General features: G+C 42.6%; 1 protein-coding gene across 3 annotated transcripts in view; it reads left to right on the forward strand.

Moving 5' to 3' along the window:
* The window catches only part of USF3 (upstream transcription factor family member 3), a 61,415-nt gene extending 45,826 nt beyond the window's left edge, over positions 1-15,589 (forward strand). For all 3 annotated transcript variants that reach the window (XM_055126309.1, XM_055126310.1, XM_055126311.1), the window contains one exon: positions 2,824-15,589. In XM_055126309.1, coding sequence (XP_054982284.1) covers positions 2,824-9,281 — 6,458 coding nt within the window. In that variant the 3' untranslated portion in view covers positions 9,282-15,589. The remainder of the gene's footprint in view (positions 1-2,823) is intronic.
* Positions 15,590-27,100: the final 11,511 nt, after the last annotated feature.

Below are 27,100 nucleotides of genomic sequence, written 5' to 3' on the forward strand. Positions count from 1 at the left end.
AGAATGCTGCTTTTACTTCTCAGAGGAGAGCGCCTTTGGCTTCAAAGTCCCATGGCTGAATCAGTCAAATTATCTGGGATGGGGATGGGGTGGGAAGTGGGGTGGTGAGGAGGGGATTCTAAAAGAAATCTAGGGGCTAAAGCAGTAGCACAGCGGTAGGGCGTTTGCCTTGCACGTGGCCAACCTGGGCTCGATTCCCAGCATCCCATATGGTCCTCCAAGCACCGCCAGGGGTAATTCCTGAGTGCAGAGCCAGGAGTAACTCCTGTGCATTGCTGGATGTGACCCAAAAAGAAAAAAAAAAAGAAAAGAAAACTAAGTTGCACAGAACTCAGGAAAAGCTCTGAGGGCAGCACTGGAGATGGTTTATGTGTGACTAGATTATCTTCTATCATTTGCAGTTCTCTTGTGTGGGGAAGGGGGCTTCACTCATAAGCAGTAATGCCCAGGTTCCCTGGGGGCCGCTCAAAGAGGAATTGGGCACACTGGTTTAATGCTCTGGTGCAGCAACTCAATACTGCTCCCCAGGGTCACCCCTGCAGTGTTTGGGGGCCCCCAGGATCACACCTAGTGGTGCTCAGAGGGCCTGGTGGTGCTGGGAATTAAACTCAGGGCCTCCTGCATGCAAGTTGTATATTGCAGCTTGTTGAAGCACCTTGCTTGGTCCTCCTTTTTCTGCTTCTTGTTTTCATACAGGCAGTTCCCTCGGACACTCACCACCTACGAGACAGTCTAAGATGGTCAGAGGAGTGTCCTGGGAAGTTTGGGCTCAAGTTTTAGCCCGATGTTCGGGCTCAAAGTTTGGGCCTCAGTTTGAGCTTCAGTTTCATAACCCAATCCTATTGGTTAGCCTCTCAGAGCCTCAGGTTTCCTGTCTTTAAATAAAGATAATTAGTGGGCCTGGTCAATTTAAAGCAAAGTAACTACTCTGAGCTTGTCTCGTACATCTAAAAATGATGAAGATAAGAGATAGTTCCCGTCTCATGGTTGTTGTGTCTCAAAGAGAGGATACAGGTAAAGTCTCAACACAGGCAAATGCTTGATAAATGTTACCTTTGCTTATTATTGCTGTTGTTGTCATTGTTATTAAATGTTTCAGTGAATGAAAAGTGCCAGCCATCTGATAAGTATGCAATAAGTAGAACAATTCTCACTATTCTTCAATCCATAATAATTGTCTTTTAGTTTCTAATATCCATGGGGCTCAAAAAAGTTTGTTTTTACTTATGTTTTAGGCCACACCTGGCAATGCTCAGGGGTTACTCCTGCCCTGTACTCAGGAGTCACTCCTGGCACTGCCCAGGGGACCCTATGGGATGCTGGGGATTGAACTCAGGTTGGCTACGTGCAAAATAAGCACCTTACCTGCTGTGCTATTTCTCCAACCTTCAGGGTTTAAATGTTTGAGAAAAAGAAAAATAAGATGAGCTTGTTTTAGCTCATCTTGCTGAAACAAGACTTTTCATTTCAAGCTACCTCATAGGACATTGGCCGTGAGGCCTGGCTGCCTGGATGGAGAGAAGGGAGGAGTACTACTGTGCAAAACCCTCTCAGGTCGCAGAGGATAAATCCCAGCAGCTCCATTTCTCAGGTCGATGCGTGCCACTCTCTCCCAGAGAAAGGAGGAGTGGTACATACATTGACCCTGCCAAAGAAATGCAAGTTCATTGTTGACACTTTATTTGGTGTTCTGTTTCTTGACCTCTTATGTATTCTTCTTCTATTTCAAAAGGTAAAGTAGAAAGTTGTGTAAAACCATTTGTATTTCTACCATAAATTATTTGTTCCTTGTTTTAGCCTTTAAGTATTACTACCCTGAGCCAGAGAGATAGTGCAGTGGGTAGGGCCCATACCTTGTATACAGCCAACCTGGGTTCAATTTCCAGCACTATTACCGTCCCCAGAGCACCACCAGGAGTGATCCCTTAGTACACAGCTAGGATACTCCTTGAGCATATTGGATGTGGCCCCCAAACAATAAATACTATTCTATTCATATTCATTGTTATTTCCTTAATATGTTACTATATTATCAGTGTTGCTTCTGCCTTTGTAGTGCTGTTTTATTGGTGGTTTTGAATTGAAAATTTTGACCATGAGTAATTTTTGACATTTGGATTGTCAACACTTAAAAACCAATACTTTTATAGTATTGACTCTTACCATTTTGATGCCTGAAACTATTATTAATAACTTTGTAAATTCCGAAGTAAAAATTGAAATTAAAAAAAAAATAGGTAGACTAGAAGACAGAGAAGGGACTCAAGGGGCCGAGTGCATGCTTTGCAGGAGGGCTGTATTCCATCCCCAGCACCACAAGCCCCACTGAGCATCCCAGGAATAATCCCTGAGCATAGGGCTGGGGATAGCTCACTGAGCATTGCTGAGTCTGGCCTCAAAAGAAAACAGGAAGGATGGAGTAGAGATTTGAAATACAGTTCTAGAAAGAAAAGAGGACTTAGACAAGAACTTATGACTCTCATCTGAAATATTTAGATGGCAATAATTAGGTTTCAGGGGCTGGAGCAATAGCACAGTGGGTAGGGCGTTTGCCTTACATGCAGCCGACTTGAGTTTGATTCCCAGCATCCCGTATTCCCAGCATCCTGTATGGGCCCCCTGAGCACCACCAGGAGTGATTCCTGAATGCAGAGCCAGGAGTAACCCCTGTGCATTGCCGGGTGTGACCCAAAAAGCAAAAAAAAAAAAAAAAGAAAAAGTATGTTTCTGCCGCTTATACCTGTTTTTTCGTAAGATATAAATGATAAATACATGTAAATGACAAATAATGAAATTTACAAATTTTTTCACTCTTTACTACAGCTGAAGAAATCAAAAAGCTTCGTAAACAATTAGAAGAAATTCAAAAAGAAAATGGCCGATATATCGAATTACTGAAAGCAAATGACATATGCTTATACGACGATCCCACAATCCACTGGAAAGGAAATCTTAAAAACTCAAAGGTCTCTGTTGTTATTCCCAGTGACCAAGTTCAGAAAAATATCATCGTTTATTCCAATGGGAGCCAGCCTGGTGGAAACAGCCAGGGAGCAGCTGTTCAGGGGATAACCTTTAATGTTGGTCATAATTTACAGAAGCAGACTGCCAATGTGGTGCCGGTCCAGAGGACTTGCAATCTTGTGACTCCTGTGTCTATTTCTGGAGTTTACCCTTCTGAAAACAAACCCTGGCATCAAACCACAGTTTCTGCATTGGCCACCAACCAGCCGGTTCCTCTTTGTCTTCCTGCCACCATTCCTGCTCAAAATATTCTCGAGCTTTCCACCTCTGAAAGCGAATCAAGCGTGCTTGGTGCCACCAGTGGCGCATTGATCTCTGTTCCAGCCGGGCCTGAAACTCACCAACATCACTCCTTGCAAACAGGCTTAAACGATGAAAGTTCTTCTGAAAATAAGAACGGACAAGAGAGCCCCAGCTTATTGAAGAAGACAGTCCCCTGTCCCTCTAGCATCCCTTCCAGCTCCTCGGCAGCTGCCCCGAAAGTGTCCCATGGAAACAAGTCTTCCATGAGTACCCAGAATCTCAGAAGTGACTTTCAGACCACCTTTGTTGTTTCTGTCACTACCACGGTCTGCTCCCAGCCTCCCAGAGCTGTGGGCGAGCCTCTTTCAGCAAGCATTAGCAAAGATAGAGACCCCACGAGTGTCACTGCGGTGGTGGCACCCTCTGCCCTCGGAGGAGAGAAGACCACCTCTTCTACCGGCACTCTTTCTGCGACCACTCTGGACAGTGCTTGGACCCTCTCTTGTTCTTTGCCCTCATCAGCTGTTAGCGCTTCAGATTTAAAAAACATGAATAGCCTTACCCGCATCTCCTCAGTGGGCAACACACAGACAACTTGGACTACTTTGCAGCTGGCGGGAAACACGATTCAGCCCTTAAGCCAGGCTCCTCCGACTGTCGTGACACCAGTATTAAATGAGGCTGGTACTTGCTCCACCACTAGCTACCACAGTAGACATGTGACTACTGGCCTCAACTCGAATAATTCCCTTCCAGCAGAGGGGCAGACAGTCGAGCAGGTACTTGTAACCTTGCCTTCAGCTCCATCTCTGCCACTGCAGCAGCCACTCATTGCCCAGCCACAGGTGAAATCTCAGCCACCGAAAAATATCCTTCCACTGAACTCAGCAATGCAAGTGATTCAGATGGCCCAGCCAATTGGGTCGGCTGTTAACGCAGCGCCAGCGAATCAAAACGTCATCATTCTTCAGCCACCCAGCACCACCCCCTGCCCAACCGTGATGAGGGCAGAGGTGCCCAACCAAACAGTAGGGCAACAGATAGTGATAATACAGGCAGCTAATCAGAACCCTTTGCCACTCCTGTCTGCACCACCAACTGGTTCTGTTCGACTCCCCGTCAATGGAGCCAGTGCTATCATAGGATCTAACAGTTCAGTGCAAAATGTTTCGGCTCCACAGACTTTTGGAGGAAAGCATCTTGTTCACATATTACCAAGACCTTCATCCTTAGCAACATCTAATTCAACACAAACTTTTTCTGTTACCATGTCAAACCAACAGCAGCCTCAAACCATTTCTTTAAATGGACAGCTCTTTGCTTTGCAGCCTGTGATATCTTCAGCAGGAACTACAAATCAAACACCTATGCAAATTATTCAACCCACCACCAGCGAAGATCCAAATACCAATGTTGCCCTGAACACATTTGGGGCTTTAGCCAGCCTCAATCAAAGCATATCACAGATGGCTGGACAAAGCTGTGTGCAGTTGTCTATTAGCCAGCCTGCCAATCCCCAGACTGTTGCAAATAGTCAGACCACCCCAGTTAACTGTGTTCCATTAACTACTGTAGCGTCATCTCTGACAACTGATAATTCAGCCACACTACCCAGTAATTGTAACCTGGTCACTCCCCCCTCAGTGAACACTGTGACTTCTCTGTCTAACATGAAGTCGAAAAGGTTGAATAAGAAGCCAGGTGCCAAGAAACAGTTAGCCACTAGCAAGCCAGCGTGTCCCCTGAATCCAGTCAGAGATGTGGGGAAGTTAGACTGCCCCAGCACTGACGGTTCGGCAGAGCCACCATGTAATGAGGGGCTGCTGGAAAATCTTCCAGTTGTGTTGCCACCTGTCTCTCTGTCCCAGGCAAGTAGTGTCAGTGTTTCCGAGGCGCATTCCTTGGATGTCCTGCATTCTGAGTCAGTAATACCTGAGGCTGGATCCAGATCTAAGTCAGCAGAAGAATCTAGGCCGCCGTCCCAGGAGCCTGTAACGAGTGAACCTTTTGTGTCGGCCCCAACTCAGTCCAAAGACTCAGACCCCATCCTCCAAGAGACCTCTCAGGATAAGCCACCGGTTGGTTCGACCCTGTCAGATACTGCCAAATCCTGCACTTCAGCACATGTGTTGGTTCCATCTCCAAATGACCCCCACACTTTGGTTTCTCAGGTGCCTGGCGTGTCATCTGCCACGAGCACTACAACTTCCGACTGTGTTTCTGAGGTAGAAATCATTGCTGAACCTTGTAGGACTGAGCAAGATTCACCAGATACAATGCATGCCACAGCTCTGTCGAAGGGGCAGGGCTTCACAGCGTTGCTTTCTGGTCTTGCTAAAGAAAAAGACCCTCAGAAATCATCCCTATCAGTCCCGGGGGACCATCCTGAATTTTCTTCCAAAAATTCTAAACTAGCAGATGCCAGTGTTGATTTACCGTCCAAGCAGGACCTACTTCTGATAAGCAGTGATGACAGAGACCCGGGCCAGCAGCATCCCTGCCTCCCCGATCAGGAGATCATGAACGGTTCTTTGCTCACCAGTAGGCAAGCCGACTCTCCCATGTCAACCAGCTCTGGCAGTAGTCGGAGCTTCTCCGTTGCTTCCATGCTTCCCGAAACTGTGAGAGAGGACGTGACCAACAGTGCATCCACGAATACGTGTGACAGCTGTACCTTTGCCGAACAAACAGATATTGTCGCTCTTGCAGCGCGAGCTATTTTTGACCAGGAGAACCTGGAGAAGGGGAGGGCGGGCATCCAAGCCGATACAAGGGTAGCCACTACAAAGCCTTCCAAAGCTTCCTCTCTAGAGGAAGAGCAGTCTTTCAAAGCACAGGTCCCTAAAGATACTGGCTCCGCTGAGGCGGAAGCAACAACAAATGAATTTAACTCCCAGGACTCAATGGAAGCAATGGTGGAGAGACCTTCGGAGAAGCCGAGTTGTTCAGTAGGAATCAAGACCTCAACTGCCTCATTACAGGTGTCGACTTCTCAGCCACCAAGCATCACCAGTTTAAGTGTGAATAATCTCATTCATCAGAGCAGCATCAGCCATCCCCTTGTCAGCTGTGCTGGTTTATCCCAAACATCAGAGCAAGCAGCCATTCCCGCAACGGCGAATCTGACTGTTTCTTCTAGCTCCTACGGCAGCCAGCCCCCGGGACCATCTCTGATGCCAGAATATTCGCAAGACCAGCTCACGACCATGGGTGGCACCATCGCAAATTCACAGATTCAGGAGCCGCTGCTAAAGCCCAACCAGGAAAGCCGCAAAGACTCTGCCAAGCGTGCTGTCCAAGACGACCTCTTGCTGTCTTCGGCTAAGCGACAGAAACATTGCCAGCCAGTCCCCCTCAGGCTGGAGAGTCTGACCCTGATGAGCCAACCCTCCGACAGTGTGTCTGATCAAACGCAGATGATGGTTACCCAGATCCCCCCGAATTCTTCCAACACAGCTGTGCCTGTGAGCAACCCAGCCCACGGAGACGGCCTTGCGCGATTATTTCCACCTGCTAACAACTTTGTGGCCCCAGCATTGAGGCAAACTGATGTTCAGTGCAGTTCCCAGCCTTCAGTTGCCGAGCAGCAGCAAAATCAGGCCAGTCAGCATCTCCAGGCCCTGCAACAGCATGTTCCAGCTCAAGGAGTGCCTCACCTTCACAGTAACCACCTCTACTTAAAGCAGCAGCAGCAGCAGCAGCAGCAGCAAGCAGGGCAGTTACGAGAGAGGCATCACTTATATCAGCTACAGCATCACGTGTCTCACGCCGAGAGCTCTGTCCACTCTCAGCCCCACAGTGTCCACCAACAGAGAACGCTGCAACAGGAAGTCCAGATGCAGAAGAAAAGGAATCTGGTTCCGGGTGCACCGGCCTCTCAGCTTCCCTTACAACCCAAGCACCACGGGACCGATCAGCCTCGACCCAAGAGTGGCCAGCCCCACCCGCACCACCAGCAGATGCAGCAGCAGATGCAGCGCCACTTTGGAAGCTCCCAGCCAGAGAAGAGCTGTGAGAACCCTCCAACTAGCCGGAGCCACCATAACCACTCCCAGAATCAGCTCAATCAAGATATCATGCACCAGCAGCAGGAGGTTGGAAGCAGGCAGCAAGGATCAGGAGTCGCTTCTGAACACGTCTCCGGACATAATCCAATGCAGAGGCTTTTGACATCAAGAGGCATAGAGCAGCAACTGGTATCCCAGCCGAGTATTGTGACGAGAGCCTCGGACATGTCCTGTACGCCCCACAGGCCAGAGAGAAATCGGGTCTCAAGCTACTCTGCTGAGGCACTTATCGGCAAGACCTCTTCTAATTCAGAACAGAGAATGGGCATATCAATTCAGGGAGCCAGAGTTTCAGACCAACTTGAAATGAGAAGCTATCTTGATGTTCCTCGAAATAAGAGTTTAACCATTCATAATATGCAGGGGCGTGTGGACCACTCGGTTCCCTCGGATATCCGCCTTTCTGATTGTCAGACATTTAAGCCAGGTGGAGTCAGTCAACAGCCCCCGAGTAATTTTGAAGTTCAGTCTTCAAGAAACAATGAAATAGGTAACCCCGTGTCATCATTGAGGAGCATGCAGTCCCAGGCTTTTCGAATTAGTCAAAACCCTGGCCCGCCACCCATTGACCGTCAGAAGAGATTACCTTATCCCCCCGTTCAGAGCATACCAACTGGAAATGCTCTCCCGACGAGGGACAGTGAAAATACATGCCACCAAAGTTTCATGCAGAGTTTACTTGCCCCACACCTTGGTGATCAAGTCATTGGGAGCCAGAGGTCACTCTCAGAGCATCAAAGAAATACACAGTGTGGCCCATCCTCTGCTATTGAATATAGTTGTCCCTCGTCTCATGAAAGTGTCCATATTAGGAGAGAAAGTGAGAGTCAGAATAGGGAAAGTTGTGACATGTCCCTCAGTGCAATGAGCACCAGAAACAGCACCTTGAATATTCCCTTCTCGAGTCCTTCTTCGTCAGGAGATATTCAAGGTCGGAACACAAGTCCCAACGTCTCTGTACAGAAGTCCAATCCCATGAGAATTACTGACAGTCATGGGACCAAGGGCCACCTGAATCCTCCAGCCACAACCAACATGCACGGCATCGCCAGGCCAGCTCTGCCTCACCCTTCTGTGTCGCACGGAAATGCTGACCAAGGGCCCCCTGTACGCCAAACTAATTCTTCGGTTCCCCAGCGATCCAGGCATCCCTTGCAAGACAGCAGTGGTTCCAAAATTCGCCAACCTGAAAGGAGTCGTTCCGGAAACCAAAGACACGCTAATGTCTTTGATCCCAATCTTCCTCATCTTCCTCTGGCTGCTGGTGGCAGTATGATTCTTGGACGTCAACAACCCAGCACCGAGAAGAGAGGAAGTATTGTTCGCTTCATGCCCGATAGCCCTCAAGTACCGAATGAGAATTCAGCGCCTGACCAGCATACACTGTCACAGAATTTTGGTTTTCCTTTTATTCCCGAGGGTGGCATGAATCCACCAATAAATGCTAATACTTCTTTCATTCCACAGGTTACTCAGCCTAGTGCCACTCGAACGCCGGCCCTCATCCCTGTAGATCCCCAGAACTCTCTGCCCTCTTTCTACCCTCCCTACTCCCCTGCTCACCCTACACTGTCCAATGATATTTCAATCCCCTATTTTTCTAATCAAATGTTCTCAAACCCTAGCACAGAGAAGGTAAACAGTGGGAGTTTAAATAACCGGTTTGGATCCATTTTATCTCCTCCCAGACCTGTTGGTTTTGCTCAACCAAGCTTTCCTCTTCTCCCTGATATGCCACCAATGCACATGACCAACTCTCACTTATCTAATTTTAATATGACATCTTTATTTCCAGAAATAGCTACAGCGCTTCCCGATGGCTCCGCAATGTCACCGTTGCTTACAATAGCAAACTCCTCTGCTTCTGATTCTTCCAAGCAGTCCTCAAACAGACCTGCCCACAACATAAGCCATATTTTAGGTCACGATTGCAGTTCAGCTGTTTAAATACCCAGAGACTAAATGTAAATCCAGCGGGTGGTATTACTAATGCATTTGTGTGTGTTTGCACACATATGTGTATGTAGTGAGATTGGGTGTGTATGTCTGTTGTCTGTATAATCAACTTTCTGTTATTTTCTGAATGTAAGGATACCCTGTCAGAGATGATGGGACAGGTTGTCAGAAAGAAATTACCCTTCATTTGTTACTATATGTGTGCTTAAATTTTTTTTTTATTTTCAAGTTTGACTTTGTAATGTTATATTTCCTAAATTTTAATCAGCTGAAACTTGGGGGAGAGCATACTGGTGCGTGCTGGTTAGTAGGAAAGAAACTAGATTTTAAACCTGATTGTTAATAATTTGTGAAATAGATCGTTGAGTTGCTATCCAAGAGTACCGTTTGACATAACACACAATGGCTCATAACCGACTGATGGCTAATGTCAACATGTAGACCGTTTATTTCAAACTTATGGGAAGTATGAAGTTAATATTGAATACCCAGCGATAAACTTGAGCAGTCAGCAGATAGATGAGTAGTTTAGTCAGCCTTGACTCCAAAAGTTTAATTTAGGTGGAGATTTTCCTTTTAAATATAATAATTCATAAATTATCTGAATTTGATGTTTTGAAATTAGCAAGCCAGGTTACCTTTTATTGTGCCAAGATTCTTTAAAGCAAAGATCTTCCCTAAAGAATTGGCCTTAAAAGCAGAAATCGGAACAGTGAAATACTTAGTTCTCTATTTGCCCCTGTATTTTGCATCACTCCATCAGGATGAAGGCAGTTGTATTGTGGAGTCTTATGCATGTGATCAGTTCAAAATTGTTTTATTAATTGAATTTTGTTTTAATATTCTCTTCATTCTATTTATTTGATCTTGAAATAAATTCCCTTACACTTGTATAATCACCAAAACTGATTAGCAAATAATGTGCTTGGAATCCATTATATTTGAGCCTTACTTTAAAAATATTTCTGAGTAGAGTCTTAAGCACTGCCACAGTGTTTTCATTTCATTAACTGATTAAATTTTATTTCATTTCATTAAATTTCATTAACTGATATTTATATGTTTAATGGCATTTTATACCACATTATTATCTTAAATTGTAGAATTACAATGAAATGATGAATTTGCTCATGATTATGGTAGGTATGAAATGGTGCTTCAAATATTGTCTTTATATCTATCTGCGTAAGTGTATGTGTATACAGACAGATTTTTCAAGTGTAAACTAGGCCTGCCATCTAAAGTGGGAAATAGATACCTGAGTTCTGCTAAATTGTCAAAAAACTTGAAGTATGGTTATTAAAGTTCCACTGAAGTTAATCATAAATTTCAAAATATTTATATACCTATATATAGATATAGATAAACACATTCATACAATGAGTTTTAGAAACGAAACAAAAAACACAGGAAAGTGATTATGTATGTGTTATTTTTTGTTGTTACGTTCTGTCCAAAATAGCACTTAGTGGGAGAGATACATATAAATCGTTCTGTCTGCTCTGTTAAGGAAGTGAACCCAAGGGCCAACATTTTATTTATTAAGGCCTCCTTAAAAGAGCCTCCTAATAAGGCTTGTTCAGAGCAGTTACTCCAACAAATACCTCTTCTAAAGACCCAGGAAAAGGGTCTTATGTGCCTCTTCGACTTTTCTTACCAAACTTTACTATTATTCCTTCCTGCCACTTACTGAAGCAGCCTCCTAGGGACGAAGAATATTGTAAACCAAAAAATCTTCTGTATTTTCTTCCTTCAAAATGGCCATGGGAGTAATAGGAGAATTCCCTGTACAAGTCACTTCATCAAGACAATAGATAGACGTGTAAAGTAAAACCTTGAATTGGGAGAAGTGATGTTTCTGACTTTGATTTTTTTGTTTTGTGGGAGATCATATGTTGTGTTGTGGGTCAAACCCGGTCGGCCTGGTGCAAGGCAGGTGCCGTACCGGCTGTGCTGTACTATTACTCCCACCCCCTCTTACTGTTTTTTTCTTAATTTATAATTTTTTTATTTAATTAAGGAACTGTGATTTACAAAGTTATGAGACATTTTTCTTTTTCTTTTTTGTTTGTTTTTTGGGCCACATCTGGTGGTGTTCAGGGCTGACTGCTGGATCTGCACTCAGGGATCACTCCAGGTGGTGCCTGGGGGACCATAAGGGATGTCGGGGAATGACCCTGGCGAACTGCAGGCAAGGCAAGCGCCCTCCCTGCTCTACTGTCACTCTGGCCCCTCTGCCTGATTTTTAATATCTGAATTCTAAGTTTTAACATTCATTTTTTTTCTTCGTACTTGAAAGTTTCGGCTCACTGATTTCGAGGACGGTTTTTAATATGCTTGCTTATTCAGTCTGTCTTTTTCTCTTGTCTGTCTCTTGGTTCCCTTCTCCTCTGCCTGTCATATGAACGCACAAGTGCACGTACATACAGTGTCTTCTATTAAGCTCTGAAGAACTGTGGACTATAGATATAATCGGAACAAAGTGACAGGCTAAGGAGAAGCAACTCAATTTGAAGACTTGAGGAAAGGCCTCAACCCCTAGTACTGTAAGGTATTTCTCTATTGTATTGATTCCTTTTTTTTTCTGCTCAGCTTTTTTCAGAGATTGCATCTGTGTTTCTTGCAACTTTGGTTCCAGGAATATTACACTTTGATCCCAGATGTGCCTCTACCGCACAAGAGAGGCATAAGAGAGGCTAATTTGACTATGTAGGGGAAAAAAAGTGATGGTCTGCAAACAACTAAACTGTCACTTACGTAGAGCTTTAATTATCTTATGAAATATGAATTAAGAATCATTTTACATGTGTGCTCAATTCTGTACGTGTTCAGAGATGTGAATCTGATTTAAAAACACCAATATACTAAGATTTAGCGGTAATATTAACTTTTCAATAATTAAAGCTACATGGTTGAAGGAATTTATGTTTAATGTCTATCAATATGAATGCAATTTTGGCAGAGGAATCAGAAAGTCAACTTTGGTTGTGATAAATTTAATGTTATTCTGGCTTGCTAATGTACAACTATAGGAAGAAAAATAATTTCCAAAAATAGGTTATAATTTCTGGATTTGCATAAACTTATGAGTCACTGCTCTATTTTAGTGTTGGTTTCCCCTTTCCCCTCTGCTGCTAAAGTTCAAAACTGAGTTCTCAAATTCTCTATCATAGGCCTATACTCACCCTACTCACCTCTCAATATGTGATCATGTAGGATCAGTTTCAGAAGCTAAATAATTCCTCTAAAACATAGTAATTTCTAATTAAATGGAAAACATGTTCCTGTGTCTGTTCTTTGGGCTGTTCTCAGCAGAGCTCAGGAGACCCAGTGGTGCTGGGGAATGAACCCGGGCCCCCTATGTGCAAAGCATGCATTAGCCCATCCAGCTCTCTCTCTCTCTGCTCCATCGCATATAATTTTTTCAAGTGTCAGTCATGGATAAGAGAAATAAAGTTTGATGGTATTTATCTCTTTATTCTTGTTGTGTTGACATGTGCAGGGTGTTTGGGGTATTTTGTGCCATGTCAGGAAATTTTTGTTTTTAATGTAAGCCCTTTGGGTGATGGCACTGTCTTTCTAAGGAGAATTTCAGTGATCATGCTTTATAAAAGTTAATTAATCAGAAATGTGGAAAGAGACAAAGGGGAGAAAAAACACTTTAAAGCAATTATTATTCATAGGGTGAACTTCAGTGAGTTTTCTAATGACCCTTCTTAAAATAAAAAAAAATTATTTCAGAATTCTAAAGACAATTCATTTGCCTTGTTCTTGCCTTCTAGTGTTAGCCATTTTGTGGGAGAAGCTACAACTCATGCTCTCAAAAAAATGTGAAATGCATTTCAACGAGTAAAGTTTCACTAGTTTGAAAAGGGTAAAGACTTATGAATATGCATGTTCTTAGCATTATCATTCTTCGATACCTCAGCTCTTCTTTTTATCCATCTCTCTGAACAGGTAATAGGGAAGCTGGTCATCTTTCACCAGTATGAAAGATGACTTTGCCTTGAAATGTTTATTGGACCCACTGTAGTGGGTTACACTCCAAAATCACTATGTTCTGATTCCTGACTTTGGGAACTACTGTATCTCCCATTATATTAAGGGGCAACCAGAATTCCTTGAAATAAAGTTAGTTCTCAATTGATTTACAATACTAAATGTGCCATATAGCTCTTTTTTGTTTGTGTGTTTAGTAGAGGGATGCCTCCCGGTGGTCCTGGGCCACGAGGGTTGCATCTTTGGTACTTCGGCGACCCATACAGTGCCAGCGGTCAGCCTAGGACTGTGCATGCCAAGTTTGAGCTTCAGCCCTGTGTGCTATCTGGAAAGATGAGTATGGTCCAGTCTTTTTTTCTTTTTTCTTCTTTCAAACATGGGGATCAAACATGCAAGGCATGTACTCTACCACTGAGCTACAGACCTGTCCCCTGTTCCTTATTTTGATGAATTTGTATTTTTCCCATGCAGGATTGAAGAAAGGGTAAAAGTAGTTCATAGTAAAATGACTTTGGATTGAAGTCCTTGGGAACCTGGAAGTTGCTGTAATTTTGTAATCTGTATCCGTCTGTTCTTTTCCTGGAAGTCATCCCTTATGGCTTATATCCCCGATGGGTATGTACACCCAGAGGGCCAGATGAATTAGTGTGAGTTTAATTTGTGAGTGATGATTTTATGATACCTCTATGCAAATCAAAGGCAAGAAGTTAGTTTCTTCTAAAGATTCCTGTTTGGCTGACTACTGTCGTTTCTCCTCCAGAATACAATAGAAAAATGTCTTGCTTTGGATTTTATCTTAACCAGACCTCTCTGCATTCTACACTTCCCATGTGAGTCTCAGAGTGTTTGTTCATTTTAGAGCCTGTGGTTTAGATATCGGGTTTAGATTGAGACATTCAGATGCACCAGTAAGAACTATTGAGAACTTTCTTGGACACAGAACTTCAATTCTACCCACATGCCTCGACCCTGGTACTGCACTTTACCCAAAACTGTGCCTCTGGTCCTACGGCCAGCCATTGGGACATAATCACTCACCCTCTCCTCTATGATAGCAAGAGACCAGCCAGGATGGTACATGCTATGTAATCAAACATCTGGAAGACAAGAACAGCTGATGTTTCTCACTATTGCCTTACCATTCTCTGAGCCATCTTTGATGCCGATCTTGTATAAAAAAAGCAAACAAAAAAACTTAACTAGTTAGAAGCAAAACTTTTAATCTCAGAGTTCGTATGTGGTGATCATTAATGTCTTTATTTCTAGATTTGCACAAATTCTATTCACTATAATCTTTTTCTGTTACAGAACATAAATGTTCAAATGCTTCACAGACATGAGCCAACTTGGGTTGAAAATATTGAACATAATATCCAAGTGGATGATATTTCACATAGCTGCATAATCTGCCACTAGAGATTTTACAAAACAGAAGATAACTCTCATTTGTAAATTACCACTTTAAAAAAAATGATCATTACATTTTGGGGTTTCCATTGTATAGCTATACTACTATGTCATAGGAACTTGACATTTACTCCACCTAAATCATCTCTTAGCTTTTCTCAATCTGTTTCCCTCCCCCCTGAGTCTTAAAACCATTTTTCATCTGTGAGGCCACTGAGGCACTAAACTTGACCCCATCGGTATCCTGTAAGGGGTGTTGAACTATTGATCTTTCAAGAAGGGACCAGACAGTGTTTCTTAAAATGCTGCAGTTATTACTGTGAAGAAAAGGCTTGCTTCCTTTTTCAACAGGCCATATATATGTATGTATATATACGCATATATACATATAGGTAAAGAGATATCTGTTCATTTAGGTAAAAATAGGTGAAAAAACCAACATAATCACCCTCACAACTTACAGATTCATTGGGTGAAAAGCTTACTATAAGGCAGTCACCAGATTGAAAAACAACTATAGTGCTTTCCTAGCGTCATATTTGTATCTATATTCATGCCAGCAGTGCCAGCTGCGCACTGTCCTGTTACTGTAAGTCACCTGGCTTTTCATTCTAATGGGAACTAATTTGTTTTGTAATGGAATCCAGAGCAGATATGTATAAATAAGATCAGGATTGTCCTACAATTGTAAATAAGAATAGGTCCTGTTTATTTTGACATCTTTTTACAAATGCATTGTATTAGGGTGTGAATATTCTGAACCATGCTCTTGTTTAAAGTTTTGAAATTTTTATTGGTAAATGTAACATTTTAATGGTTGTAATAATTATTTGTATAGATATGAATATAGTATTTTATTTAAGAAAATAAACTTTGCACTTTTGCATTGTGAATTGCCTTTCATGATCATCTCAGTTATGCCATATAAGTGTGTGTGTGTGTGAGTGTGTGTGTGTGTGAGAGAGAGAGAGAGAGAGAGAATGCCCTGAGGTGTAAGGACACACTGTCCCAGCTAGCCCTTGCCTTGTTGAGCTGAGGATGGCCTCAACCCCAATGACCTTGAATTGGATCTGAAAATGAATGAATACAAATTGTTGTTTCATATTAGGAGTAGTTCGAGTACATAAAAGTTTGGTAATCAGAAATCAGTCATTGGAACTTAACTTTTATTTATAACAATAGTGATAAACCAATGAAAATGGTTTTCATTATGCATCATTTCATTTAAAGTCACAGTTTCCAAGAACTTATTAAAGAAGTTAAGTGAGGATTTATTGTATGTAGGTTTCTATTTCATTTATAGTGAGTTTTTGTCATGAATTTATTTAATATGTCCATTCTAATAGAAATGTATTAGAATACTCTTGGGAATCATTTATTTCCACATGAATTCTAGTAAAGCTCCAAATATTTTACTTGTCCTAGCTTCCCTGTGATCTATCAAAGTCTCATTTTTTTCCTACTTTTGTATGGTCCTTCTTATACAAAGGTCACAAAGTATCATTTTTATTACATAAGAATGTGCCATAAAGGATATATACAACCGATATTATGAAAGCATTACATGTTAATGTCATGCAAATGATTTCTCAAAAAAAAAACTTTTAATGTTATCCTACTAAAATGCCCAAAAGCCCAAGTGGTTTTAGAGACATTACCTCTAAATAGTAAAGGAAGCCATAATATCAAATTACCCAAGCTCATAAAATGCAGAGATCACTTCCCAAATTGTTTTAGGTTAACATAACCTTGACACCAAAAATTGTCACTAAAAGTGGGGTAGGTGCTTGCCCGACATGCTTCGGCTGACCTGAGTTCCATCCCAAGCACCACAGTATGGTCTGTCACCCAAACCCTCCAGGAGTGATTCCTAAGGACAGAACCAGGAGTAACAGCCTGGTGTGGCTCAAAAATAAAATCTGTCACAATAGAATACAAGAAAATCACAAAGCATCACACTTAATGAACAGATGTGAGAATTTTAAATAAAATGATAAATTTAGTAATATAGGAATAGAACCATGAACAAATGGGAATTTATTCAAGAATGCAAAGTGATTTTGTCATTTCAAAAACAATTCATACATTAAAATAACAAAGGAGGAATCCATATAATAATGTCACGAATCATGAAATCCCGTTAATTTCTCGGGTGGGCTTAGTAACCTCTCCATTCGTCCTTTCCCTGAGATCTTACAAGTCCATCTCGACTCGGCCCTCCTAAGGATGTTGCACTGGAGACTCTTCAGGGTCAGGGGAATGAGATCCAGCTTGTTACTGGATTTAGCATATGAATACACCATGTGAAGCTTGCAAGGCTGTCCCATGTGGGCAGGAAACTCTCAGAAGATGGCCAGTTTCTCCCAGAGGGAGAAATAGGCTAAAGATATCAGTGGCCGCGCGCTTCTGAGAGCTTGCTTTTTAAGCCTCTCTCTGGATGTTGGCTGTTGATGGGATTATATACACCTGGGTTCCTCTGCCGGTACCTTCATGCATGAGGACTGTCCGAACGTGTGGAGAGGAGCCTCCAGCATGGTTCCGGTGGTCTTCGGCCTCTGGGAGCTCTGCTCGGGGTGGGGAGGGAAGCTGGAGCCCATCCCCTCCGAGGGGCCCCGGGGAAGACAGCCAGGCATGCGGGCAAGAGACTCTGCATCACTCTCTTCTGAGAGCTTGCTTTTAAGTCTCTCTCTGGATGTTGGCCGTTGATGGGATTACACACCCCTGGGTTCCTCTGCTGGTACCTTCATGCACGAAGCCTGTCCGAACGTGTGGAGAGGGGCCTCCAGCATGGCCCCTTTATATAATAATGTAAAGAATTAAAATTCAGCACCCACTTTTTCTTTTAAAAAAAAAACTCTAAAACAAACTAAGACAAGGAAATGATCTGATAAATTATATCAACAAAGAACTGCTATAGCCCAGAGGAAAAGCGCAAATGAACAAACTATAGCAAATGTACCAAGGGATTTAACCTTGAACTTGGGAACAAACAAAGATGATCATTATCATTGTCTATTCAACATTTTATTGATGTTCCCTGCTTTATTAAAGAATGAAGCTATTAACCAAAAATATAAAATGTACTGGAAGAATGAAAGACTCAAACAATGCAGAATGAATCCAAAGTTGCTAAGATGTCCGTTCTCACATTTATATGTAGGCTTATGCTGTTTACATCCCTACAGGGATAATTGCTTGTTGAAAATAATCTGATTCTAATATAATAATTATATTAATATAAATGTTCCAGCATAGCCTAAATGACTTGGAGAACAAAGTTTGAATACTTAAGAAGAGCTCAAATATTATTATAAAGTTCCAGTAATTAAAATTTTGTGGGTCAGAGAGATAGCTTAAAGGGCTGGAACTTATGATTTTCATGTAGACAGACAATTCACTTTCATTTCAAACATTGAACCCCTCTCTGAAAACAAAACAGTAGAAAACTTTGTGATACCGCCACAAGAATAGACAACAGAGTAATGGAACAGAAATACTCAGAAATAAATCGCATACAGCTATTCACTTGACTGATGACAAGGGTACAAAATACGTAGTATTACAAAAGGTTTCCAATAAGTGGGCTGAAACAACTAAATATCAAAATTCACAATTTTAAGAAGAGCCAGTTTCTCTTCAGATGTCTTTGAGAAAGCAATATAAGTTACTGAATTCATTTCATCTTGAGTATGCTTTTAATTTTATTTTAAAAAATTAATTGAGGGGATGGAGCGATAGCACAGTGGGTAGGGCATTTACCTTGCACGCGGCTGACCCGGGTTCTAATCCCAGCATCCCATATGGTCCCCTGAGCACCACCAGGGGTAATTCCTGAGTGAAGAGCCAGGAGTAACCCCTGTGCATCGCCGGGTGTGACCCAAAAAACAACAAAAAAACCCCCCAAAAAACAAAAAAAAAAACCCAAAATTAATTGAATCACCATGAGATACACAATTACAATGTTGTTCATGATTTGGTTTTAGTCATACAATGTTCCAAAATCTCTTTGGGGTCCTCTGTTAATTTTTTAGGCGAGTGAATGGGTCCTGAAACCAAAAGAATTTGAGAAATTCTATTCCAGAATAAACCATAGGAATTCTCTGTCTGATCATAACTATAAAAGTTAGGGGGAAAAGGTTAAATTTTAGTAAAATAAAGAATCTCTTTGGGGCTGGACTGTAGTTCAGCAGTGGAGTCCTTGCAGAGTTGGACCCTTGGAACTATGTATGGGGAAGCATGACAAGGGGGGAGAAAAACAACAAAAAATAAATTTTCTTCATTAAATCACATACTGGTAATTATATATATGTGTATGTATATATGATATATATGTATTTACGTATATGTGTTTATAATAATAAATGACTCATGAGTCTATTTTAAACATGGGCAAAGTACATGAACTAATTTTTCACAAGATGACTAAGAGGTCTATGCAAAGATACAATCAATAATTATAAGAGGAATGCAAAGTAAAATACTGTGAGATACCATTGCATGCTCATCAGAAAGGCTAAAACAGAACTGACAAATGTCAAGTTTTAGCAAATATGTGGAAGCATTGGCGCTCTCATATAGTGCTAGTAGAAACTTACATTAGTATTGGGGCCAGGGAAATAGTACAGTGGGTAGGGCACTTGCCTTGCTGACCCGGGTTCGATCCCTGGCACATATATAGTCCTCCCAAGCACTGCCACAGTGAGTGCAGAGCCACTCAAGAAGGAATAACCCCTGGGTATCGACGGGTATAGACCCAAAACCAAAAAACAAACCAAACAGAAACAAACGAACAAAACTTATGTTACTTTAATTCCCTAGGAAAATTGTTGGCAGTATCTGTAAAACTAAGGTGGTCTCTCTTATTAATAGATGAATAACAGCATCAATTCATAGAATGCTGTTTATATACCCTGAAAAAATATTTGCATAAATTCATCAAAGACAGGTATCAGAATGTTCATAGCAACTTTCTTTTGGTTTTATTTGTTTGGGTCACCGCCCACAGTGCTCAGGGCTTTCTCTGGCCAGGATCTGGGACCTTCTGGGGTGCCAGGATTGGACCTGAGTTGAGCATGTGCAAGGTAAGTGCTTCTACCCCACTTACTATCTCTCCAGGCCCCGCCCCCATCGCAGCCTTCTTTATAGTAGCCCCAAGCTGGGAACAATAGCAGAATGGATAAATGACATGCCTTTTACTCACAAAACTCACACACACCTTACTGAATCTCAACAGGTATTATACTGAGTAAAAAAAGACAGACAAAATGGAGTTACATACTGCATGAAAAGTTCCCAATCAGACAAAAGTGAGAAAAGGTAGACTAGTGATTCGGCTTGGGATACAGGTAAATTTGGAACAGGAATGAGAATGCTGGGAACATTTTGTGTGTTAGCATCAGCATCATGGTGGTTACATTGGTATGGGGGAATACACATTAATACACACATATGCAAAATTCAGCATCTGTGTTTTTAAGGTGAGTGTCTAGTTTTCATACTGCTGAATAGATTACTTTTTGTTTTATTTCGGGGCCACAGTGGTGGCGCTCAGGGCTATTTCAGGCTCTATATTTCAGGCTCTATACTCAGGAGAGACCCCGGGAGGTTCTTAGGGGATCGTATACCGTGCTGGGGGTGAAACCAGCACCAGCCACTTGCAGGGCAAGCACTTTACTTCCTGTGCTATCATCTCTCTGGACCAACAGAATGTATTTCATTTTCAGTTATTTGTCTATATGGAACTATATATTAATATAGTTATCAGTGGAAGTCTGGACTGTTGTTTTTTTCCCGACACACTTCTTTTTTTTTTTTTTTTTTTTTTTTGCTTTTTGGGTCACACCCAGCGATGCTCAGGGGTTACTCCTGGCTTTGCACTCAGGAACTACTCCTGGCGGTGCTTGGGGGACCATATGGGATGCCGGGGATCGAACCCGGGTCGGCCGCGTGCAAGGCAAACGCCCTACCCGCTGTGCTATCGCTCCGGCCCCCGGACACACTTCTTGAGTCAGCAACATCTAAAAACTATTTTTACTGTCATTCTTCAGGAAAAAAAAAAAAGGCCACAGTGCTCTTTCATTCCTGGTTTCTGTTTCCTCAGTGTGTGACATTAGGAAAGAGGTATAACTTCTATGAATTTTAGTGCATCTTAGTTTATTAGTTAGTACATTATCCGTCCTGGAGCGATAAGACAGCGGGTAGGGCATTTGCCTTTCAGGTTGTTGGCAGTATCTGTAAAACTTTGATAGTTTTACAGAGGGTTTGATTCCTCCGTCCCTCTTGGAGAGCCCGGCAAGCTACCAAGAGTATCCCACCCGCACACCAGAGCCTGGCAAGATACCTGTGGTCTATTTGATATGCCAAAAACAATAACAACAAGTCTCACAATGGAAACCTTACTAGTGACCGCTCAAGCAAATTGATGAACAACAGGATGACAGTGCAACAGTGCTACAGTGCTACATTATCGGTCCAGTCTACCTTACAGGATTGTTGTGAAAGATAAGTATATTGGAAAGTGCTTTCACACAGTGGCAAAGGAATATTTGAGTGTAAAATGGCGATTATTTATTTTCCATCTCTTCAGCACAGAGACTGCAATGCAGGGTTCCTCTAGAATATATTTTGGTTGGACAACATCAATAGCTCATTTGACCTTTTATTCCTGAGCAATTTGGGAGGCAATGCTAATCTGTGGCCTACATAAATTCAGAAGCCACGCAAGTTGGTTGTACTAATGTGCTACTTAATTTTTCACACAACCAAATAAACTCCAGATTTTGGAGAAGATACGGAACTCTAGCTTTTAGTGGCGCTGTGCAGGTCTGGCTTGGGTAGTGTTTTCTTACATTGCTTAATCATATTCAGATCTGTGGTTTGGAAAGAGGTTGAAGCTAAATTGCAGAGAGGGAGAGCTTCCTGCTTCAGAGATGTTTTCTGGGAACTCGTAATTCAATTCAGTTAAATCCCATTCTTTTGAATGTTTTGAGGAGCAATTGTGAAAATTCACATTAACTATATACATTTTAAAAGAGACATTAGCTTGGTGTAGGAGAAAAAAATTGATGAGTCTATTAGTGGTTCAACATTAGCTCTGTGTGTGTGTGTGTGTGTGTGTGTGTGTGTGTGTGTGTGTTTCTTACCTTTGGACAAACTTAGAACTTTTTGCCATCATTATAAATGTACCCTTAAATGAAGAGTGCTGCATTTCTAATTCCTAATTAAATGCAGGAACTTCCTCTGCCATTTAGGAGAAAATCATTTCCTCCTGGGAGGGGAAAGTGAGACCCACCCCTAAGAATAAAACTGGCTCAGTTATTTTTTTTCTTTTTGGGTCACACCCGGCAATGCATGGGGGTTACTCCTGGCTCTGCACTCAGGAATCACTCCTGACAGTGCTCAGGGATGCTGGGAATATGGGATGCTGACCATATGGGATGCTGGGAACCCAGATAAGCCTCGTGCAAGGCAAATGCCCTACCTACTGTACTATCACTCCAGCCCCATGGCTCAGTTACTGATGGGAGGTGTAGCTTGGACCTTACCTAATGGGACAACAGAAATCAGTTTTGCAAGCAGCTTTGGTTGATTTTCTCACACCTAATAGTTTTTGACATCTCTGTGCTCAGGACTTATGCCTGGTTTTACAGTTAGGGATCATTCCAGACAGTGCTCAGGGAGCTGTATGTCCTGCTCAGGATGAAACCAGGGTTGACTGTGTGCAAGGCAAGTGCCTTTCCCACTGTGCTCTCTCGCTGGTCCTCTAAATATTGTTTTAAATAAAACATTATTTGTTTTTGAGCCACACCTGGTGGTGCTCAGGGCTCACTCCTACCTCTGTGCTTAAGGATCACTCCTAGTGGGGCTTGGAGGACCATATGGGATGCCAGGGACCAAACTTGGGTCAGCTGCATGCAAAGCAAATACCTAACCCATTATACTGTTGCTCTGGCCTCTCTAAATAATTTTTAGGAAAAGAAAACACACGCACACACACACACACACACACACACACACACACACACACACACTACATATGCATACAAAATGTTCTGCCCGACTGCTAAATCATCTCTATTGTTAATTTTGCTTCTGAACCTATAGACTTTCAGTGGAAACTGGACACTTATGCTACATGTATTTTGACTTAAAGTGAATCTTTGGATTTATAGTTCTTTTGCCAAGTTCAGTCTTTGAATTTGTAATAAAAGACTTTGGCTTTTAACTAATAAGCTTAGAGATGGAAGCAGCAGTCAGTTTTGAATCTAGTTATTCCAGTTTAAAAAGCCCAATTGAATCAAAGGTGCAGTTTTATTTTTTTTATTTTTATTTTTTTCTTTTTGGGTCACACCTGGCGATGCACAGGGGTTATTCCTGGCTCTGCACTCAGGAATTACCCCTGGCCGTGCTCAGGGGACCATATGGGATGCTGGGATTTGAACCCGGGTCGGCTGCGTGCAAGGCAAACGCCCTACCCGCTGTGCTATCTCTCCAGCCCCAAAGGTGCAGTTTTAATGGTTGACTTTTCTAAAGCAGTAAGTGCCATTGTTACTCAAGTTTATATAACAGATAACAAGCCTATGAATTTTGGAAAATATTGTCATTGTTAATAAACCTAATAGTAGCAATTCTACTATAAATTTTAAATTTTATGGTGATGGGGTCAAAGCAGGGTTTCACACAGGCTCTATTGCTGAGCCACCGCGCCCCGCCACCCCCAAGTCCCCAGTTCCATCATCTAAACTCTTGTGTTTGGCACACATATAGCTACATGCACAAGTAGCTGGGTCCTCAGCACAACACAGTCTGCTTTCCTTTCTCGGGTCTTGTTTGCTAAATTGCTCATTTCTAGGGCCTGTGATATGGCGCCAAGGTCTGACACCTGCCTTGGACATGCCAGGCACTGGGTTCCGTTTCTGGCACCACAAATACAAGAACCTGTTCATTTTTGCTACTCATCTAAATTTCTGCACCATTCACTTCATCTAGTGAACAATTTCTCCATCTGAGAAATGGGGTAATAATGTCATCAACTTCATGGAGGAAAGAGGTTTCAGAATTAAATTTGGTAATGTATAAAAACCCTTGTAAGAATACGTTGTGACAAATGTTTGCTGTTTGGATGATTCACATTAATGTCTAGGAGTTGGAGATGGCAATCACAGGCAGGAGTTTCTAGAAGTTTCAAGGAACCCACTAAAAGGGCAGACCAAGAACTACAATGCCATGCTTATCTTCTGGCAGGGACATATTGTTGAACTTCCTAATTATAGTTGTTTTTTTTTTGTTTTCAAGGATGGATTAAGATAGTTCCCAGCCAACTATCACTCTTGTTCTCGCTCTTGTTTTTTTGTGGGGGTGGGAGGGCCACACCCAGTGATGCTCAGGGATTACCCCTGGCTCTGGGCTCATAAATCGCTCCTGGAAGGACACAGGAGATCATATGGGGTGCTGGGGATGGAACCCGGGTCAGCCACGTGCAAGGCAAGCACCCTACCCGAGGTACTATTGCTCCAGCTCAATTCTCACTCTTGTTCTTGCTCTTTTGCTTTCTCTCTTCTCTACTAGGATTTCATTTTTTTAATAATCTGTCCCCCCTCCCACATTGAGGGGGGGCGCTGGATGTTATTCCCAGCTGTTCTGGAGGTCAGTAGGACTACTCAAGGCAGGGCTCAGGAATTCATGGGGAATCAGGGGTTAACCCCAAATTTTGTAGTCTCCAGATACGGCTTCAGTCCTCTGAACCATCTCCTGGCACAAGGCTTTCATTTTTCTTATAAAAAATTTGAGTTGAGTCAGTTTAAATCATCTTTCTTGTTTTTCTGACTTCTCTTTCACCTGGGAAGGATTCAATTATTCCTTTGCGTTAGGGCACTGACAGGCTGTGAGAGTTAACAGGACTGGGCTCCTCCATTAGTCCAAATTTTAGAAGAGTTCTCAGTTCAGTGACTCAGTGGATCTACCGGTCATTTTGAGTTAGCCTGAAAACAAGTTAAACCCACAGATTCATTATAAGTTTATCCCAGGGGCTGGAGAGACAGTACATTAGGGAGGGCACCTGTGCTACAAGCAGCCATCTGGGTTCAATCTCTGGCACCCCACATAATCCTTTGAGCACGGCCAGGAGGGATCCCTGAGCATAGAGTCAGAGTAAGCCTAAACATAGCCTGGTGTGGCCCAAAACAAAAAGAAAAGTTGATTTCTCCCGGTGTCTCAGCGGCCCAATTCCTTTTCTCAGAGTTCTAACTAAAAGAACATTCTGCAGGCTCTACACATCACGTGAGCCACCGACACCACTGCCCGGCCTTCTAGAAGTGAATCAACTTTCTTTCCCCTTAACTTGTGGACATTAAAGAAGCAGCACTCCTCCCATATATCCGACTCACCCTTTTGCCACATGGTGGTTCAGGCGTAAACCTCTGATCCCTTCCCTTTCAGTATGCAGGAAGTACTGATGCTTGAACCTGATCTTTAGCACTCATTGGCCTTCCAGTTCTTTCCTTCCTTCCTTCCTTCCTTCCTTCCTTCCTTCCTTCCTTCCTTCCTTCCTTCCTTCCTTCCTTCCTTCCTTCCTTCCTTCCTTCCTTCCTTCCTTCCTTCCTCTTCCTTCCTCTCTTTCTTTCTTTCTTTCTTTCTTTCTTTCTTCTTTCTTTCTTTCTTTCTTTCTTTTCTTTCTTTCTTTCTTTCTTTCTTTCTTTCTTTCTTTCTTTCTTTCTCTCTCTCTCTCTTCCTTCCTTCCTTCCTTCCTTCCTTCCTTCCTTCCTTCCTTCCTTCCTTCCTTCCTTCCTCTCTCTCTCTTTCTTTCTTTCTTTCTTCTTTCTTTCTTTCTTTTCTTCTTTCTTTCTTTCTTTCTTTCTTTCTTTCTTTCTTTCTTTCTTTCTTCCTTTCTTCCTTCCTTCCTTCCTTCCTCTTTCTTTCTTTCTTTCTTTCTTTCTTTCTTTCTTTCTTCTTTCTTTCTTTCTTTCTTTCTTTTCTTTCTTTCTTTCTTTCTTTCTTCTTCTTTCTTATTTCTTTCCTTTCCCCTCCCTCCCTCCCTCCCTCCCTCCCTCCCTCCCTCCCTCCCTCCCTTCCTTCCTTCCTTCCTTCCCTTCCTTCCTTCCTTCCTTCCTTCCTTCCTTCCTTCCTTCTTCCTTCCTTCCTTCCTTCCTTCCTTCTCCCCTCCCTCCCTCCCTTCCACCCTGACATCACTCAATAGTAAGATTCTTACAGGATAGTCTTGAAGCTCTTCATCAATTTACAAAGAATTGGAGTCTCTTTTTGCAGGGGAGTCTCATCCACACGAAAAACCTCATTTCTGTGTTGTTTTTTTTTTTTTAGACTCTGTGATGAAGGCAGGTTAGAAGGCTGATGAGGAGTTTTGCTAAGTTATTTGAAACATGTTTTAAGGTCTAAGATTTAATAGGCATTTAATCTTCTGGACAGTAGTGCCCTAATACTGAATAAAGATTAGAACCTTGTCACACAGAAGTGATTTAGGGACAGTGGTGGAAGGTCTTAAGCACTTTGGTGGTGGTATTGGATGGGCATGCATTAAGTTTTTGGTTTGTTTGTTTTTGTTTTGGGGTCATACCCGAGAAACTCAGGGCTTGCTCCTGGAGGGCGCAGAGAACCAAATGAGGTGCTGGGTATTGAACCCTTCTTGGCCACTTGCTATGTCTCTATTTCTACTATTTCTACTACTTCTACTATTTCTCTAGCCCTGGGTGCAGTAACTTTGTTCACCAGTACCACAAACATTAGCACTATTGTAACTATGTTACTTGAACTATAATAAAAAAATTATTAAAAACAACAAACACTGCCCCCCCCAAAGAAAACCCTTGGTTAAACAAATATGTAATTAATATCTAAATAAATATGTTAACAAAAAACACCTATCTCTACCAGACAACCAGTTCTCCTGGAGAACCCCAGTACTTGGACCCTGGGTACCCCCAAACCTGAGCCCCCCAGGCCTCTGACCCAGCTGTGCTGGGAGGGACCCCTATTAACAAAGAAACAAAAAGCATAGCAAACTACCCCAAGAACCTGGTCAACAAGGGCTCTCTTGCTTCAGGGAGAGGCAAATATTTCCTCCTAATGCTTTTCCTCAGATTCACAAACCCAAAGCACCTTTGCATGCTGCCTCCTTTGGGGGACCCGTTTTGCTGTCGCCCCTTTTCACGCAGCTTGAGCATTCAGACTTGTCCGCAGAGCACTGGGCACGGGGTGGGCGTGTGGGGGGAGCATCTGCACGCAGCGCTCCCTGCCCTGGGGAGTCAGATCCCTCCAGAAGGCCACATCTGCAGCGTCTTTGCGACTCCCAGCCAGGGACGGCGGTAATGAAGCATGACCTGACAGATTCTCCACGTGGCTCTGAGTAGCATTTTTCCTTTCTTTCTTTTCTTTTGTTTGAGGGGCACTCA

Source organism: Sorex araneus, chromosome 2 (genome assembly GCF_027595985.1).
Source record: "Sorex araneus isolate mSorAra2 chromosome 2, mSorAra2.pri, whole genome shotgun sequence".
Lineage (NCBI taxonomy): Eukaryota > Metazoa > Chordata > Mammalia > Eulipotyphla > Soricidae > Sorex > Sorex araneus.